The sequence below is a fragment of the Amblyomma maculatum genome, chromosome 3 (assembly GCF_055883805.1).
Source record: "Amblyomma maculatum isolate TAMU_Amacu chromosome 3, ASM5588380v1, whole genome shotgun sequence".
Classification (NCBI taxonomy): Eukaryota; Metazoa; Arthropoda; class Arachnida; order Ixodida; family Ixodidae; genus Amblyomma; species Amblyomma maculatum.
The window spans coordinates 149,761,409-149,780,148 of record NC_139346.1 but is presented as its reverse complement, the minus strand read 5'-3'; the positions used below and the strand labels follow the sequence as shown (position 1 = coordinate 149,780,148).

Below are 18,740 nucleotides of genomic sequence, written 5' to 3'. Positions count from 1 at the left end.
ATTCTTAGCCATTAGGAAAACGCGTGCCAGGGAGTATGCACTCCTGAGAACATGCCAGGTGCTTATTTCATGCCATTTCTCTTGGGAATTATTGCACGCATAGAGCGCAGAGAGAGTAAGTAAGATATACAGTGAGGCTAAACAACAAGACAAATCGTGTGCTTCTGCCATTTTCGTATAACAGAAGAGATGATTGCAAGCTTTTTCACTCTCTTCTTTGCCGCAGCGGGGGGCAGTAGGTCTGGATGTGATTTTAGTATGCGCGCGCCAGTCTTATCTCGGCGAAAAAAGACGAACATTCACTTTGACTTTCTGGTTTTTATTTGTCGTCTCCGTGAAGGTTAGACAAATTCGTCAGAAAGACAGTTTTGTCTTGAAGTATCTTCGTCCGTGGTAGTCATACCGCAAGGCTTGGTCGTCTTTGTTCCGTCAGTAGGCCGCCCTTCTGCAAGAAGTGAGAGCAGACATGGTAAACAATTCGTTGAATACTGATGCAGATATCGGGAACAGGTTTTGTTTCGGAAAAAAGGAAGGAAAAGGGCTACTATGGGCTTGGGCGGTACCTCTCTCTACAGGGGTAAACTGACTGAGTTATTTTATGGATGTACAAAGACAAGCGATGAATTATATTTTTGTTTTTCCTCTATTTAGACTATAACTTTTCATTTCTGAAAGACTTGTCTTTATTATTTGAACTTCTTAACGTTACGCAATCAAGGTTACAGGTCAGCGACCAACGCTGTAAGGTTTCACATGCGTTTGTGAAAATTATGCTTACAGGTCTTGTGAAGCGCATGCGCAACCATGGTGTCCTCATGCATTTAGCCGAAGCTTCTTTGTTATAGCCGGTTTCCTAATTCTTCGCTCCTCTCCTTACTGTAAGAAATGCGCGTGCAGAGCACGTGATTCAGCCTAAACAATCCGTTCTCTTTCCGCAAATTGGCTATAACATCGCTGAAGCAACCTACGGACACTGAAACCACTTCTACCGTTTATACGTTCCTTGGTTTCTCTGAACAAGCGTTTAAGTTGTACTTCGACATCAATGCTGTCAATCTGCGTTATAAAATTTAAGCCACGTTTACTAACCTGATCAATTCTGCAATAATGTAGAATGAATCACTGTGATTAGTGCAAACCGGATCAGAAGAAGTGAAAAGTCTGTTGTCTGCGCTATAGTGCAGAAATCTACCCCTCGACCCGCGGTCAAAACAGGTTCAACGAAAAACCGTCACTCCCGAGTAAACGGCCGCTTTATCTCCACAATCAAACCAAATGCACACGGCATGGAAACAACATAGTGTGCTGGTTTATACGCGAAATATCCTGCAAGGATATAAGAGCTTTGCATGGCATTGAATTCTGACGCTGTCATGAATGACGTGCATGAGGCGCATGACTTAATGTGGGCTTAGGAAACACAGGCACACTTTTTGCTTCTTCACTCTTACCACTTCAAGATGGGGTATCCGTAGGCACCCAATCCGTAGCCGTAGCTGAGGCCGTACGGGCTGAGGCCGTACACGTAGCGGACGCGCGCAGGGTGGGCGTCCACCCGGTGGCTGTAGCTGACACCCGTGGTGCGGTAGCCGAACGGAGTAGCCACGTTGTGCACGGTGGGAGCCACCGGCACCACGCGGTGGACAGCGGCGGCAGCGACGGGGGCGGCGTGCACAGTCGCCACAGCTGGAACGGTCGGGTAACCAGCGACCGGAACGCCGTACGTGGGAACGTACACGGCGAGGGCGTTGCCCAGCAGAGCGAACAGGCACAAGACCTGGAAGAATGGTGTTTTATGACACTCTGCCCAACTTGAAGCGATAAGCAGAAGTTAGCTAGCAGAAAGAAGTTACAAATATTTGTCGCTGATAGCTCGCGTCTATTAAAGGTTCACGCATGAGGTATTATTCAGTGTGGAAGCTAGAGTGCTCATAGAATGAGCATGGACGCAGCACGCACCGAAAAATTTGCCTGTGGGGCCTCTTTATGGTAAGCTGTGAGAAAGTCGATAAAAGATACGAAAAACAATTATAACTATTGCGCAATAACAAACCAGCAAATAATTAATGAAAACAAGTAGCGATATACAGCTATGTAGCAGCCATGCAAGAAGCTTATAGATCATCAATATTAAAAAAAAATACTGGTGAATACAAGACTTGAGCGTTCGCTACGAATTTAACATATTTAAGCGATACATGTAGGTCAGATATATTGATCTTGCGCTCAAGGAGTTCACTTTCAGGAATATTGTTCATACGAGTGATTAAGTTCCACTGTGGATACGCTGAAAATTGAGCGGCGATATCTGCCTGTGGCTGGTTGGAAAGTTTATTTATGCGCAGTCGTAACAAACGAGATCGTGCAAAAACTAGAAAGCATTTTTAAACCTCCAGGCATCATAAGCGCATCAAAAACGCCCGAAAGCATTTCATACCGCTGTTGTGTACGTACTGCTCGCATTTTATATCGACGAAAATGGAGAAATGGTGGTACTTACGGCGATCATGGTTGACTTGTTTTTTCGAAGCTGGTATGGGCTGAAAGAAACGATGCCTGGCAAGCGGTGGTCGGGTTCCTTTTATACGCGCGGATAGAAACGAAGGAAAGAAATCTATTTTTTTTTTCATCGCTTTTTTCACTCAGGGGCTGTCATTCAACCACGTGCTGGAAAAGGCGTTGCTAAATACGTCGCATTCCGTGCTTGGCATCGCTAGTATATGTACGTGTGCTACTGTCATCGACGCTGTCACTCTCTTCCTTTTTTTTTTTTTTTAGTGATTGACTTCAAACGCTTCTGATATCCAATAGTTGCAGATGCTTTTACTCTGCCCTTGACATCAGCGTATACTATGCCTCTCTCTCTCTCTCTCTCTCTCTCTCTCTCTCTCTAATTCAGCGGATTTGGAATGCTCAGGAGCAGGAATAATATTAAAAGAGGTCAAAGACTCTATGAAGTAGAAACCAAACAGGTGACAAGTAAGCGATCTCTGAAGGCAGCGAAATCCCAACCCACGAAAATAATCCTTCCTTCTTTAGGTGGACAAGGGGGTCACCCTGCTTGTCGCCTTGAACTTTTCCTGTAGATATTATCTCCCCTTCGTCTGGTCATTGCTCGGCGGAACCTGCCTGATCGCGCCTACCTTGCTGCCTTCTCTCTGCTTCGGTTTTCAGTTGCCGCCAGGGTGGATGCCGGTTTACTTTCTCAGCACGTGTCATACTGATGGCGTTTTTATACATATTCGTCGGGCTGTTCGTATCTCTTGCTCTGTTGTTTCGTATTTCTCGCCTGTGTGTGCGCGCCTGCGTCTCTTGCGCCTCTAATACTCTGTTCTTCTTTTTTTAATATAGTGGTGTCTAAGAAACTGCTTGTTATAGTCGCACGAAAATAGTTACTGTTAGTTTAGCATTTATCAAGAACCAAATAAACATTACTTTTACTTACAGTAATGAACGTGCACAAAAAGACCAGGAATGTCCAGGACATTAGTGAGAAATTGAAAATGGAACAAAAACCAGCGCTAAAAAATTACATTGCAACGGATATTGCAGGACCTAGCATACTAGTAGAGGGTGAACAAGAAATAACAAATAATTGTTACTTTGGTTGCAAATTGTTTAGCTAAGTTTCTCATTATGAACGGTGAGTTATCGCGATCTTTTATTGCTACCCCCCTAATCTGATCCTCTCTTGTTGCTCTACATCTGAGGCAGCCAAATTCGTTCTCATAAGTTACCTGTAGGAACACCCTGAACCTATGGCAGTGGCCCTTGCACCCAATCAATCCTGCTCTTCATATAAAAGTCCCCTCGGCGTGTTGTCCAAACAACAGGCGAAACATGGATCCTGGACACGGCTATTCGTGAAACCTAGGTCCGTGGACGTTTGGACAAGCCCCCTCTTGAGGACTTTCTTGGCTTTTCTTGTCAATAATATTTATATACCTCGGTGTTGTGCGGGTCACTTGAAAGGCGGGGCTTCAGCCATTTACACGGTTTGTGCGAGTTAGGTAAAGAACACTCCTTTCAGTGAAACATTTAGGGCTCAAACAATGTACTCGGTAAAGCAGAGAAGCCTAAGGAAAATTGCTAATAACATTAGCGACTAGAATTGGTTATCCTTTACATATTACGCACTTAAACGCTCTCTTAGTAAGAAAATGCACTGATATGTGAACCTTCCCTCTACTGAAGGTACATGCTGATTTCGTAGGGGCGTAGGAATAGTGGAAAAATTTGAAAGTCATGTCAATTACTCTCGTATCTGATTATTGGAACTTATCAAATAGTGCACTCTGAAAATTATTTAAATCAAATTATTAAATTATAAATTTGTTTTTGTTTTCCGAATAACTAGCAAAATGTTTGAATAAGTTCTGCTATAGTGTTTTTCTTTCACGAATGATAAAGAAAACAAAAAACAGGGCCCACACCGAAACTTCGTATCATTATTGCAGCGATCAGTATGCTTAGGATGAAGGGTTCAGGGCCACTATGGGGTCTAATTTTGTGGCAGCTTTCATAATGCTCACACATGGGTAAGGATGAACGATGCGAGAAGCCAGTTTAGAAACATTGCCTTCTTAAACGGTTTTAGAGGCCATGGTTCATAGATGTTAGCGCCAATCTCATGCATTGCGGTGTGGCTCTTGTTTATTCCCTTTTGACCACAATGAAAGGCGGATTTCGTGTTGCCGCCAGTTATGCTATTGAATTACCTCCATAAAATACGACCATAGTTAAGTGGCACCCATGGCGCTTCTGTTTCACATTCTTGCTCGTTTCGAATGATTATTCACAGCATGAGCGCTTATTCCTGCAGATATTAGATTTGTATTCGATTCTGTGCTGTAATTAGCCAATTTAGTAGTGGAAATACATTATTTGTATTAGACTTTGTTGGAAAAAATGCCATTCGCTCATCCCCGTACTTTTTTTGTCATGATGCTACCACTAACTGCATACAAACAAGTACCCTGCAGCGCAGAACACGCATTTTTATTCAGCTAGGTCGCATATCATTTAGGTAGTGTTTCTTTTTTTTTTTTTTTTTTTTTCGTCTGTTCATTTGTATGTTTAATTTATCTATTGCTAATGGCTGTTAGCTGGACAATTTTCTTTCCTTCCTCCATGATACCCTTCCAGTTGTGTTTTCTTTTGTTTCACTGATTGCGCATCATTTCCTGGGTTCCTACCTGTTGTTTTTACCGATACACTTTTCTCTGGCACACATTTTATTCTAGTGATGTTCTACGTACTTCAGTCCCTTTATCTTCTTCCTCCTTTTTTTTTTTTTTTTTTTTTATTCCGTTCGTCTTCTTTCTTTGACTCTTCCTTTGCACAGTTCCCCGCACTTTCTCTCCTACTGGCTACCTGTGAGCACATCTTAAGATTCGGGGTACGCTGGATCCAGCCTTTTATTTTTTACTCTTTTCCTTGATAATGATTAACGTTTTTCAGTCCTCTCTGCCACTGAAACCACTTTTCACATCTGGCATTTGTTTTTCGCTTTCTTCTAACTGGTTTTTCTTAAATTGTCTCTTGGCCGTCTGTTTCTTGTCTTTGATGTTCAATTGGTTTTACCCGTGACAACTTCGGGTTCGATCCAGGCTTGCTCTCAAGTTTATTTATTTTTTATGTTTCCAGTTTTACAATAAAAAGGGTATATCCGCAGCAAAGTATAACGCCTGTCATAACCGCGCCTTGGTGCCACTCGGTTGTCATGGTGATAAGCCAAGGTATCAAATCACATTTGCTTCGATGATGCAAGGCAGAAAGAGAGGCAAGCGCGGTAGTCGAATGAGGCGGATAGGGGGACGCTATACACAGCGGTGAAATCATGAGTGAACTGGCGCGTAGACAAGTGTTCGACATTTTCATAAAGCAACAGAAGGGATCTGTAACTGGCGCTTCAAAGCGCCTCCGGAGTAGTTGTTTAGCATGTAGTAGCGGTCATTCCGCCGTTGTTTAGCTGTGGGTTTGCCATGTAGTTTGTAAAGTATAATGAGAGCACTGTGTTCAAGTGACGGTAGTGCTGAGGCATGGAGTGTGCCTGAAATGCGACCAAACCGAAGAACGCAAAACTGCTTCTCATTCGTATTGTGGAGTATTCATGCCTTGTCTTAAGCTGTAAATTTTTGCGAGGTTAAGGTGATAAATTGCCGCTTTTTTAAAGACATTTTGATTTTATGAATAACCTTCATAACACACGTGAGAAGCAAAACGTGCGCCCAAGGGACTTTTCGCAAAGAATGAATCACAAAAATTGTGCACAACTGAAACATTTTTTAGGCCAATTCCTACATTGGTCCTAAACGCCAAAACACACACATCTGTAATCGCTTTTCTCGAAGTGGGGTTTGTCCTCCCAGATGCACTTCGCGCGTCCGTTAAGCCTCTTGATTGAGTACACTGGCACTTGGTTCAAGACCGCTACTGAGTATTGCATAGCCGGCGCTTGTAAGTACGGTACTCTGCTAGCACGTCCGCTACGGGTTGCGCACCAGGCCAAGCACTGACAAAGAGTAGCGTGGGAAAATTAAGCAACCACCTCAGCCTAGGATTTTGCGAGATGTGACACCTTCGGCGACTGTAATTTACCACAGCAAGTGTTGCAGAGCTACCGGGGAAGCACTCTTCAAATACTTTTCTATTTTATTCATAGACAGGGCTCAACCACAACGGTGATACTATCTTCAAATACTTTACCTTTCTATTCATAGACAGGACTCAACCACAACGATGATGCCATCCAAAAAATTTATCAGGGCTGAACTGCCAGATTGATCCTGAGGCCTTACCTGAATTTGGAATAAACGTCTCTCACACATTCAAATCTAGCCAATCAAGCACTAGCACATCTATGATGTCTTGTGACGGAGCACTACTTACATTCCTTAAACGTGCCATCATAAATCAGTGGTACACGGTAAAATTCAGCCAGCTTTGCATACATTCTATGACAGCTCTATAACTTAGAATTATTTTTTTAAAAAGTACCCTTCTCAGAGGAAACGAAGACACCTCGAAGCCAGTTGCGCGTGATCTCATACGCCCCTCAATCCGTGTCTTGTGGTGTGTTTTGCGGGTTCGCCTGAGGCGAAAAATATTACAAAATAACTCGAAACATTGATAGAGGAGAAGATGAAGACAATAAATGATGTTTAATTCCTTCAATAATAATAATATAATTATAATAATTGGTTCACAGAAAAGAAAAGGCACGGTATATGTTACACTTGTTTCTGAGGACACCTGTCTGCGCTCTAAGAGAAGGGAGAAGGGAGTGAGATCTCTCGGTTGCTGTGGCAACTAAAATGTGCTCGAAACAGCTAATGGTGGTCCGTACGTGAGCTTCATCGATGTCGCGCTCAGTCGCGTCTTTGGTTGTTGCTGCAGCAAGCATCTACTTTGATGCTTGCTGTCCTGTAGTCCTTGTACAGTGGTGCTTCGAAGAAAAAGTGCCAATTACTTTTCTCTCGTTAATCCAGAGTGCAGCCCTCGAACTGATCGCAGTCGATAAAATATCAGCATCTCAAGTACATGGTGCCAAAAGTGTGCTAGCAGCCGCTAACTCAATTACGAAATGAGTTTTTCACTAGTAAAGACCTTCAGCAGAACTTTTTCTTGGGCTAGTTGAAACATGTTTTAAAATAAAAAGCGCCAGCAATAACAACACACAAGGAAATGACACGGACAAGCGTAAAGAACTTACCTGGTTTTTCCGCAGTAATTTTAGAACGAATGCCCTACTTTATGTAAGACCCAAAGTTTTGCCTGGCTCCGACTCATTATTGACCTTGAATCCACACCAATGGCAAACCAAGTACTATTCACACGAATAACCATGTATGTAAATGTATGCAAATATGAGCGGGCCGCGCCATGGTGGTAGAGTGGTTAGGGTGGTAGACGCCTGTGCCCAAGGATGCAGTATCGAATTCCGGCCGCGCCGCGACAGCCGCTTTTCTATACAGGCGAATAGCAAGGCGTCCGTGTGCTGAGCGATTCCAGCCTAAGGTAATAAACCTCAAGGCGTCGAAATTTCCGGAGTCCTTCACTACGGAATCTCTCACACCCTTATTCGCTTTGGGACCTTAAACCCCGCAAACCAACCAAATGTGAATTGATTTATAGGAAAGACAAGGCCCAGTACCTGCCCCACTTTGTGGGCACGAACTGCGAAGAAATGAAGGCAGGAGATGGGAATAAAATAGAAAATAAAGCAGCGCCGCAGGGTAAGCAAAAGGGTTAATTTTGACCACCTGCGGCTTTAATGTGCACCGACATCGCACAGCACACGGATGCCTTTGCATATACCTTTTCCTTTCGCCTCCATTTTAACGCAGCCGCCTCCGTCACTCTGTTTCAATAAATGCTTTTACTACTACTACTACTACTACTACTCCTACTACTACTACTACTACTACTACTACTACTACTACTACTACTACTACTACCACTACTAGGGAAGGCAAGGCGCAGTATCGGTCACAGTTTCTCTGTGGACACCTGAACCGCGGCGTAAGGAATGGGAGGAAGGTGGGAGTGAAAGAAAGAGAGAAAAAAGTACGGAGCAATTAACGTGCAGGAACTTCGCACAGCACACGGACGCCTCTCCATTTCAGCTCCATCGAAATGCAGCCGCCGGCGAGCGGTCTGGATCAAACCCGGCATCGCGGCTGAGGAACACGTTTTTCTCAGTTCTCGTTTACGGGGATGGCGAAAACGACGCCTTTCAAACGAATGTGCCTTTTAATTTCACAAGCGAACTTTTCTGAGACTACCAACATCACTGGTTACTAATAAATACTCTCTCCTTCCGTAGCGAGCAAAATAATAGCTAAGTAAACAAGTTCGAAACACGTGAGACTCTCGGAAGACTTTCTCATATCTTAGATTAGGTGGAGTCGGAAATTCTGTTGGGCTTTCCAAATTTCTAGCTTTCTTTTCGTACGTGGTCCTGTGGTTATAGTTAGTGATTTAAAATTATTGTTTGTTTGATTGTTTATCAAAGTTTAGCATAAGTTCGATTAAATATATTGTGTCTCATTATTTTTTGGGTATCTATTTGATATGTTTGTCATGCCTGGTGTGCTTACAAATTATGGTATAGTGCTTGTTGCTTTGTTTTTCATTACAAAGTTTAGCGCTGTCATTCCTATGGTATTATGTTGTTATAATGTACATGTTAAATAGCTCTGTTGGTTCTTGCGTTACGTGGTTCTTTATATCATCTGTTAAGTTAGTGGACTCTTTACGAAGAAGCCATCTTTTCTTGTATACCACGTAAATAAAGACGCACTCTTGTAATGAAGCTCCGGATATTCTGAATTTATTTTCTTTCGAGGAATAGGTGTGTATAATCGATATGGGACAAAACATGCTTTAAAATAAGAGGCATGTGTTAAATGACTAGATCAGTACTTTTTTGGAAACAGATGGGAATGAGTGCAGTTCATATACAGCTTAAGACAACTGCTAAACGAATGCTGCAGCCTGTGCTTTCTTGTTGGTTGTATTTCTGGAGGTTTTATGTGATAATGTTTCAGTAGTCTAAGGGGTTTGGTTGTTTTGTTCGTAATTTTGTTTTTATTCATGCTAAATTTTAGGCGTCCGGGCACAGTACTATTTTGAAGACTAACCCAAATGAATAGTCGTCCTTCGGTACTGAATCAAATTCAAGTAGTGTAGTTCTGCAAAAGGAATGGAATAGGAACTGCATAGAATATGAATAGAAAATTTGTAATGTTATTCAATACTTTGTTGACTATTATACAAAATGGAAATTTATGCGACACAGCGATGAGTCAGCGGTTGCGCTGTTACTCTAGTTGTGAAAAGACGCGGCAGTCATATTCATTTTGCGGCAACGGCATGAATGAAACCAGTACAAATAACACTTTTACAGTCATTTCATGTTCGTTCTAAATTGCGTTTCGCTACAGACGATGATGAAACACACTTGGGCCACATCTGAATTGGTGGGAGAGACGACAGTTCAGCCCTTGGGGGCTCCAATACCAGGTGCAAGGGCATCGCTGGTTGTCCGCGTCGCCCAGTATTGTGTGAATAGTATATTTTTTGAGCGCCATGAACAATGCTTGACTCTTGGACGGCATCGCGGTGTTGAACGCGCAGATCAATGACAACAACATGCGGTACTTCATAGCGGGGCATCCTGCAAACGACCCAGCCGTAAAAATAGTTATTGAGAACCCGGTTCGAACTGTCTAATGGGGCAGCTCAGGCTGTAGCCAGTGTCGGAATGTAAATCACCGTGGGGACTGATTTTATCTGATGGCACCGGTCTGAAGAACCTACAAGTAGCTTTAACATTAGCGAAAAAAAAAAAAACTGCCAAAATATAATTTCTGTGAAGTCCCATGAGTTAAGTTCCATTTTTACATTGTTGTTGGTTTTGTATGTATTTTGGTAGAGCCCTTCGCCGACGTCCATATTTAACGACGATTTTAAATACGATTATATCGTCATTAGAGCACAGAATTGGTCATATGTGATGGGAATCATATACGAGCGTGCAATGCGCAGGCACCATTCCATTCCATCTCAACAAATATTGTAAATTTTGGGCACGTTAATATGACTCTCATTTCCTATATTAAGCTACTATAGCCTGTAACCTCTGATGATCAACCCCAGCGGCAGGGGAGGAGTTGAGATACTGCCTGGCTAGCATTGAGTGCGTGGGCGGCACCATTACATTAATATTTCTTTGAAATATGTTAGAAGAGAGAACTGCCGAGTCTTATCACTGGTCAAAGAAGTTATTATACAGTTAGTGTTGGGAAATTATGAAGACATTTGTGGTGCAGTATGCGATCTCTCGTGAACGTGCTGTCGTCGGGTTTCAGCCCATTTCATTTGAGAATGAGCGCACTCATATAGAGCAGAAATAAGGAGTCAGGTCGGCTTTAAAAGGTGCCACGCCTGTGAGTGGTATTCGCGATAGTATGCACACACCGCTGCAAAATGAGCGATAAAGAAAAATCACTTTGGCATTGTGATTTTTATTTGTTGTCTCCGGGGAGACGAAACAAGCGTACATTAAAAACAGCATCGTCTTCAAAGGTCGTCGTCCGTGCTAGCCATTCTGTATGCTTGATCGTCGATTTTCCAAGGGTAGGCCACCATTCTGTAAAAGGCACGGGTAGGCATGAGCAAACAAATCGCTGAATACGGTAGTACATAATGGGAATAGCAATAGCTTTTGAGAGGAGGAAAAGAAAGGGTACAGGTTAGTACGGGAGCTCATGATAGGGGAGAGGACTGAGCAGATTGGTATCAATATTTCTTCACGGAAATGTACAAGTACCCAATGAACGGTAAATAATCTTGGCGTTTTGCCCTCAATTTAGATCGTAATTTTGAATTGCTGGAAAACGCATATTTAATATATTAGCACATAAACTCGCCTTACCGTTAACGAGAGTCCGGTTCAGTGGCTAGCGTTCTAATGTTTCAACTTCATTTGCGAAAATATCACAAACCTGTGGAGCACAAGTGGAATCACGGTTTTCCATTGCATGTAGCCGAGACCTGCTTGTTATCGGCTGTCTCGGAACTCCTCAGTCCTCTATTTACGGTTAGTAATGCGCGTGCAGCGCATACACGCAGTGATAAAGTCATGCGACCCGTTCACTTGCCGCAGATTTGCCGAATCAAAGCTTTGTGGCCTCAACGGTGAAGAAACTTTTCACTCAGGACATCCCGAAATATATTACCTAACAATATCAGGAATTTTGAGGTATTTCAAGTGTCTCAGTTGCCTCGAGCGAACCACCGCGCTATATACGCTTCAGTATCCCAGGATGCGTGATGAAAGTTCGTGTTGTAAGCGTCATGCCGGCACAAGTAACCTGATCAATTAAAATGTGAAACTAAAAAACTTACCGCGTGGAGTACGAAACGAACATGACGTGATAAACTGTGAGATGAGGTGTGCCACAGTGCACAAATATGTATTCATCTAGATCGAGGCAGCTCCGTGAGCACGGCGAGGCTATGTCTCAATAACACAATGAAACCGAAGGCGTATTACATGCACTTTGCCTAGAAGTATTTCTTGGTTATGCGAACGACACTGGAAGTCTTTAGCGAAATTGCAAAGCACGGAATTTGAAGCTGCCAAGACTGCGAATCGGGCCACGCTGTCGGACAAAGTGTAGGTTTTACTCACTGAAGTAATTTGGCTCAACGGAAGCCCTTCATTATACGATAAAAGGCAGCTATAGGCTAGTAGATTTTCTGATTGGCTTCTTCACATTTATAAAGCGTGGTGTAGGAAAACGTAGACAATTTCATCTGGTTAGCAGTGTAAGAATATTTTACACCATGATCTGGTGTCTTGACGTTTACCACTTCTTCAGGATGGGGTATCCGAAAGCGTCCAGTCCGTAGCCGTAGCTAAGGCCGTACGGGCTGAGTCCGTACACGTAGCGGACGCGCACAGGGTGGGCGTCCACCCGGTGGCTGTAGCTGACGCCTGTGGTGCGGTAGCCGAAGGGGGTAGCCACGTTGTGCACGGTGGGAGTTACCGGCACCACGCGGTGGACAGCGGTGACAGCGGCGGCAGCGACGGGGGCGGTGTGCACCGTCGTGACAGCGGGCACGGTAGGGTAGCCGGCCACAGGGACGCCGTACGTGGGAATGTAGACGGCGAGGGCATTGCCCAGCAGAGCAAACAGGCACAGGACCTGCACGAGTGGCGTTTTCTGAGAGAAAATCATTCGCCAGCGCAGAATTGTACAGGAATTGGATGGAAACAAAATCGATAAATTCAATATTGGTTAGAAAAATAAAGTTTGTCTATCAAAGTGCCACGCATAGAGTTTATTCAGGGTCGAACATAGTTTTATAGCAGCATATGACCTAGATAATCAGTTGCGGAACTTTGCGTTATGCGCACTGATACTCTATATAAGGCCCCGTAAGCAATGACTGTATTTGAGAATCAATTAAGCTTACTACCTGGCTCTATAAAATAGAAGCAAAAGTCATAGTTTTGTATAACTTTGAAAAGGTCATTAGACATAGTATTTACTTGAATAAGGCTGTTGAATATTACACTGAAACGAATGCACCACGTGTGAAATATTTATGTAAAATACCTACGTAACAAACATCAAAATGTACTAAAGGAGTTCGCTTTCAGCAGTACCTTAATATAAGCAAAGAGCATTGGGCAAATGCTGAATGTTGAGCACCGCTGTCTGCTTATCGCTGGTAGGACGTTAAATTCGGGGGTGGATGAAATGGCAGATCGGACAGAAGAATAGAAGTGTTTAGAAGAGCTTTAAAACACTTAGCATTAATTCATCATAAACGCCTAACAACATTTCATTAGGTTTTGTGTACTTGGGTCTTGCATTGCGCATCGTCGAGAATCAAGCTAAGTTGTACTCACGGCAATCATGGTTGGCTTGGTTTTTCGAAGCTTGGAGGTGCTCGAATAAACGATGCTCAGCCAGTGGTGTTCGATGTCCTTATATACGCGCGCTAGCACAAACATTAACCAAATTTTGTGTTCTTTTTTTTTTAATATTTAATCATTGGTTGTGTCTGGACTGCGTGTTGGGAAAGCGCTGGGCTAAGCTATGTTGCGGTTTGTGTTTCACGTCATCAAAACGTGCTTTCGCTGCGGTCGCAAACGTCTTTTTTTTTCGTCTTTATGGAGTGGCTCGAAACAGCATAGTGGGCCAATAGGCGCGGATGTTTCAAATGGCCCTTCGATATCAGCTTGCACTAGCCTCTTTTCCTCCTTCATCGTGCTTCGCAATCTCAGGATGAGAAACAATATTCAAGCAGGCATTAGAGTCTAAACACTGCAACCGGTAAAATGGTAAGCTCTGTGTGTAGGCAGGGAAGCCCTAATCGGGGAGGTTATTTTTGTCGTATCCAGGGCCAGGGATCACTACCTGCTGCCTTGAACTTTCCTTGCGGATGTTATCTGGCCGTAGTGTGGCCATTGCTCGGCGGAACCTGGGCACCCATGCCTTTCTTGCTACCCGCTGTCTTATCTTGTTTTAATTTTGCTGCCAGGGTTGATGTCGGCACACTTTCTTCAGCGCGTGCCTTACTGTAGGTGTTTTTATAGACATGTCCAGTCGTTGGCTGCTGTCATCGCGTGCATTTATTTCTCCAGGGGCAGGTCTTTTTATAACACGGCGGTCAAGAAACTGCCTGGCCAAGCAAGAGAAAGCTATTATGGAGAGTTTTAGATTCACGCGCGCAAAAAGATGAATTATTTTGCAGTAATTCGTGAGCACGAAAAAAGGTGAAAATCCTCGACGGAAGCAAGAACACCAAAAGTGAAAAAAAAAAAAGCAATGCAAACAGATAACATGGCAGGGTTTACTACAATGTACAAAGTACTAACCGATAGCGAAATAATACAACTAGAAATTGTTCGATTTGCTTTTATATTTTTGTTTCATTAGGTCTAGCAGCTTATAGTGACTAAGAATAGGATAGACGCCGGGGTGGTATACTCTGAACTTTTGACCAGCTGGAGATCTTTACAGTGATATCGCACAGAGTACGGGGGTCATCATTTCTTCACCCCATGTGAAAGCAGCCGCCAACGTCTTGTATTGAGCCCGCGTCTTTAATTTCAGCAGTCGGGCACCTGGACAGCACTTTGCCATCAAATCTATTTTCTTGGTAAGTTACTAAACAAATCAGCAAACGAACTGTCCCGTGGCTGCCACTTCGGAGGCACGCCTTATGAGGTGGGGCTTCGACCATTTATTTCCACATTCTTGTGCAACTTAAAAAAAGAAATTTGAATCTGATGGCGTTAAATGCACTGCAATCTAGAAAATCCCCCGTCGGCATTGTCGGCGTCGGCAGAATGAGGGAAAAATCACCAGCATACCTCTGGCCGGTGACTGTTTGCAGCTGCCATGGGCGGACAGTGATTGATCGGCGCTACGAGGGGATGGGACATTGACGAGTTTGTGGTGTGCCAAATTAGGCAGCCCCTTACACTTATGAATGAACCCTCCTTGACGCCGAGTAAGCCTTTTACGGCTTCATTACTTGGCGAAGATTTTATTGCCAGCAATTGAAGCAGGAAGGCTTGTGAATCAGACAGCCCTTCGGGAATCAGAAGAGCCTGGGCCCACCGCGGTCCAGGCCACTACCGCTGCTAGAACGACTACTCCAGAGCTGCGAATCAGTGCCGACCCACTGCTTCATGGTGTTGTTATTAAAGCCTGTGATTAAGTTTTGCGAACATGCTCACTGATTGTGGATTAGGTCTGCGGTGCATTACAAAGCTTAAACGTAGTGGCTTGGCTATCGGAGCAGATCTGATGGCAGAATGGTGTGCGAGTATATGCTTGGTCTGCACGTGGTGCCGGACAGGCTCCTAGGACATATTGGACAGTGTCTTATGTCGAGCCTGGTGCCTGCTCTGCGCTAGTCAATTTTCTTGTGTTATTTCGTGTTAGTTAATGAGGGTATCCTTATGGGCAGTGTCGGTATGTCCTCTTGACTTTTAGTGGATGGCTAATTCGAGCTTCGTTAAAACGAGGATTTATATCTATGTCGGATGTTCTTGGAGATGTGGTATGCTAAAAAATAGGCGGGCGATGAAAGAGGCAGAAATTAAGACATCATGGATTGAACGAGTGCCAACGTGCAAGTGCGCGAAAGAGGGTCTGAAAGAGGTCTGAGCTGTCGACGGTAATCATTAATGTTGCCACGTTACGCGCTTTAAAGAAGGATATAGAGTGTCCTATGAATATTTTCTCTCAGCAAAATATTCCTCATTGCAGCAAAGTCTTGGTACAGAAGGCTAAGGGAACTTGATGGCTTTTGTTCGTAAGCAAATATTACTTGGCCTTCATTGAGTTCGTTGTAACCCATATTACTGCACACAAAATCGTGTACTACACTTTAGAAAACACATTTTATTCTACCGCAGCGCATGAATGATAAGGCCCTCCAAATGTGGCTTAAGTAATTCGATTTTGCGTAATTTGTTGGTCGGCGTAATATTGCCATTTTTATTGTTATCACGCTAACAATAGAAACTGTGCTGCAGTTCGATTAGGACCGATGACTTTACAGTTAAGTCATGGTCCTAAATTGATGCTTTGAATGCGGAAAAGTAATCGAACTTCTAAAGAATCAAATCTGACTGCATTTTATCCCCAAGAAAATCTAACTTCTGATCGAGATGCAGGGGCGAGCAAAAAAGAAAACAGTAAGAAATAGGCTTGCATGCGCCGCACATTGACAGTGTTTTTGCAGAATGCACGCCATCTGTCTAAGGCACATGTTTTGCTCAATCTATATTGATGATTCAAACGTTGCACTTGAGCCTCTAAACCCTTGTGCACCAGCACAGACAGGGAAAAGACCTTTATTTTTAATGCCAAATTAGCTGGATATTTTCTTCCCAGCTGCTGATGTAGTCTGTGCACTCATGTTTGTTTTGACCTCCACATCGCTATCTGGGACACTTTTGCTGCGCTTACCACGTTTTCAGGATAGGAACGTATTCATATGTGTTCAGATCACCACAGTTGAGATCGCGCGGTATGATGCCGTATGTGTAGAGCTATTCGCATGTTCTGAAGTAGAACCCAATGGCTGCATTGGACACACGGGGTCGCGGTAGCCGAACGGGGTTTCATCAGTGAGCTCGGTTGATGTCACCGGCACCGCGGGGTACCACGCAGTGGACAGCGGCGATGTTGGCGGCAGCAACAGAGGCGGCGTGCGCATTCGTGAGAGCAGGGAACGGTGGGGTAGGCGGTCACGTAAACCTCTTATGTATACACGTACTCGGCGAGAGCGTTTCCCAACACAGAGGTGCAGATCCAGATTAACTGCCAAGCACCTTGCGATATGTTGGCTTTTTATGAAGTGGCTAAAACAAGGTAAGTCTGCAACATTATCGTTGTGTGAATGGAGTGACATGATCAAGAAAGAATAGTATATGCACTGTGTCCCACCTGAAATGCACCAAGATTAAAAAACAAAATTCTTGCAGGAACTAAGATCTCTCTTTAGTCCGATAAGACGAAATCATTTGCTTCTTCTTTTCCTTTTTGTTTTTCACTCTTTCTACTCTTTTTTTTCTATTTTGCTGTTCTTATTATTTTTCTTTTTAATACTGTGTTCCTCTTTTATTCTTGAACGACTCTTTTCGATGTTGCAACGCGGTGACGAGGCCTGACATTAAAGCTTTGAAACACATTTGATCGTTCTTTGCACAAGTTTGGCGTATTTTGCACAATATCGACATCCGTGGCTGCTCTGACGCCTGCACACTATATCGACGTCTTTAGCTTTTTTTGACGTCGAATTTATTGCTCTGGCTTTAACAAATAAAAATAATTACTCCACATTAACGAAATCGTGTACTCAGACACATGTTTCGACTCTCTACCGCCTACAACCATTATTTTTACTCATCAATTCATTTCTCGACAATCACGGCGATGTGACACCCTCCGCGGGTATATAAATTTTGTCGCAGTGCGTGCTCTTTGCTGTTTTTTGTGCACCAGCGGACTTGATTCGCGCTTGTAAAGCAAGCTACTGTGCCTGTATATGTATTTCATACGTCTTCACCTACATCGACACCCATCATGATCTTCTTTCTTCTCTCCTTCCCTTTCCCCAGTGCAGTTTAGCAGGCTAGATTTGAATTATTCCGGCCAACCTCTCTGCCTTTTCCTTTCAATAAATCCGTCCATCTATCTATCTGTCGACACTCATGAGGCTACAAAAGGTTTCGTTTTAAAAAAACTAAGCACCCTTCCCAACTGAATCGAACAAGCGTTGTTAGGAGTCATGATGATACCCACTGGTATTTCTCTTTCCGCATACTTGAATGACACTAATTACTTAACTGCTTAAATGTCGCTGTAAACGCTCATGTGTTAACAGGATAGTTGTCGTGTGCCGCGAAAATTGTCCAACCCTGGTGTTTTCGATGACGCAGTCTTAGCGTAGCCATTTTTATTTGGCAAGAATGAAAGCTCGCGAAGTTTAAAAGAAACCACGGGACAGCGGGCTGCCCGCGCCGAAATGTGCAACGATTGTAGGGCTCTCATCCCAGATCTTGTAAAACGCATTTAAAATTTCCGCTTCTATGCTACTCACGACACAGTCCTCTCGTGGCTATTTACCAGTCAACAGTATATAGCTCTGCTATTGGCGCCGCAGAAAGGTCAAATTTGCGCAAAGCCGCAAAACGAAGTGACGTGACCCCGAGCGCTGTGCTGTTCGAAGAGCGATCGCGCAATATTTTTGGAAAATGCAATCGATCGCAAGAAATCAGTTAAATGTACGTGCAACTCTTGCCCTGCTCTACATATTTGCAGAAAAACGCCATAATGTTAATGATATGAACAGAGTCAAATAGATTGTAGAGCTAGCGTGTTGGATCAAATTGACCTTATTGCATATGTTTCTAGCTGCTTTTTGTTCACAGTTTAATTTCCATCCCAATATGAAAGTTTCAAAAAGAATTCAAATGCAGAGGAAGGAGCCCAAATGGGTGTTGAAAAACTACCTCGCCTCATCTACCTTTACGGCTTTGGCAATTACATCAGCTGAACCACAGTTTTGTCGAGTACGTATTATTTTGCCATGATTCAATTAATACAGAAAATAGCACTGTCGATACACGAATGAAAATTCAACTAAACTGGTTTCGCTCAACTTTGTTAAAGATATGAAACAAAAGATATACGTTAAAT

The 18,740-nt window shown here is 43.5% G+C and overlaps 3 protein-coding genes across 3 annotated transcripts in view; 1 reads left to right on the top strand and 2 right to left on the bottom strand.

The window, feature by feature from the left end:
* Positions 1-372: 372 nt before the first annotated feature.
* LOC146196422 (uncharacterized) lies at positions 373-2,509 on the bottom strand. The gene is made up of 3 exons (XM_084597004.1): positions 2,501-2,509; positions 1,452-1,777; positions 373-445 (listed from the first exon to the last, which is right to left on the bottom strand). Coding segments are annotated over exons 1-3 (336 nt in total). The 3' UTR covers positions 373-444.
* A 9,865-nt stretch (positions 2,510-12,374) lies between these two features.
* On the bottom strand, positions 12,375-14,926 carry LOC146196421 (uncharacterized). Its single transcript, XM_084597003.1, has 2 exons — positions 14,897-14,926; positions 12,375-12,734 (listed from the first exon to the last, which is right to left on the bottom strand). Exons 1-2 carry the CDS (start codon positions 14,924-14,926, stop codon positions 12,375-12,377), a joined length of 390 nt encoding a protein of 129 aa, XP_084453129.1.
* A 417-nt stretch (positions 14,927-15,343) lies between these two features.
* Positions 15,344-18,740, top strand: part of LOC146196420 (uncharacterized) — a 12,723-nt gene continuing 9,326 nt past the window's right edge. The window contains exon 1 of the mRNA XM_084597002.1: positions 15,344-15,427. Coding sequence (XP_084453128.1) covers positions 15,344-15,427 — 84 coding nt within the window. The remainder of the gene's footprint in view (positions 15,428-18,740) is intronic.

Bases quoted from the DNA above. Each gene is read 5' to 3' on its own strand.
- LOC146196421 (XM_084597003.1), bottom strand. From the start codon at position 14,926: ATGGCAGCTGCAAACAGTCACCGGCCAGAG. The intron at 12,735-14,896 runs GTATGCTGGTGA...ATTTTCTCTCAG, and splicing joins CAAACAGTCACCGGCCAGAG to AAAACGCCACTCGTGCAGGT.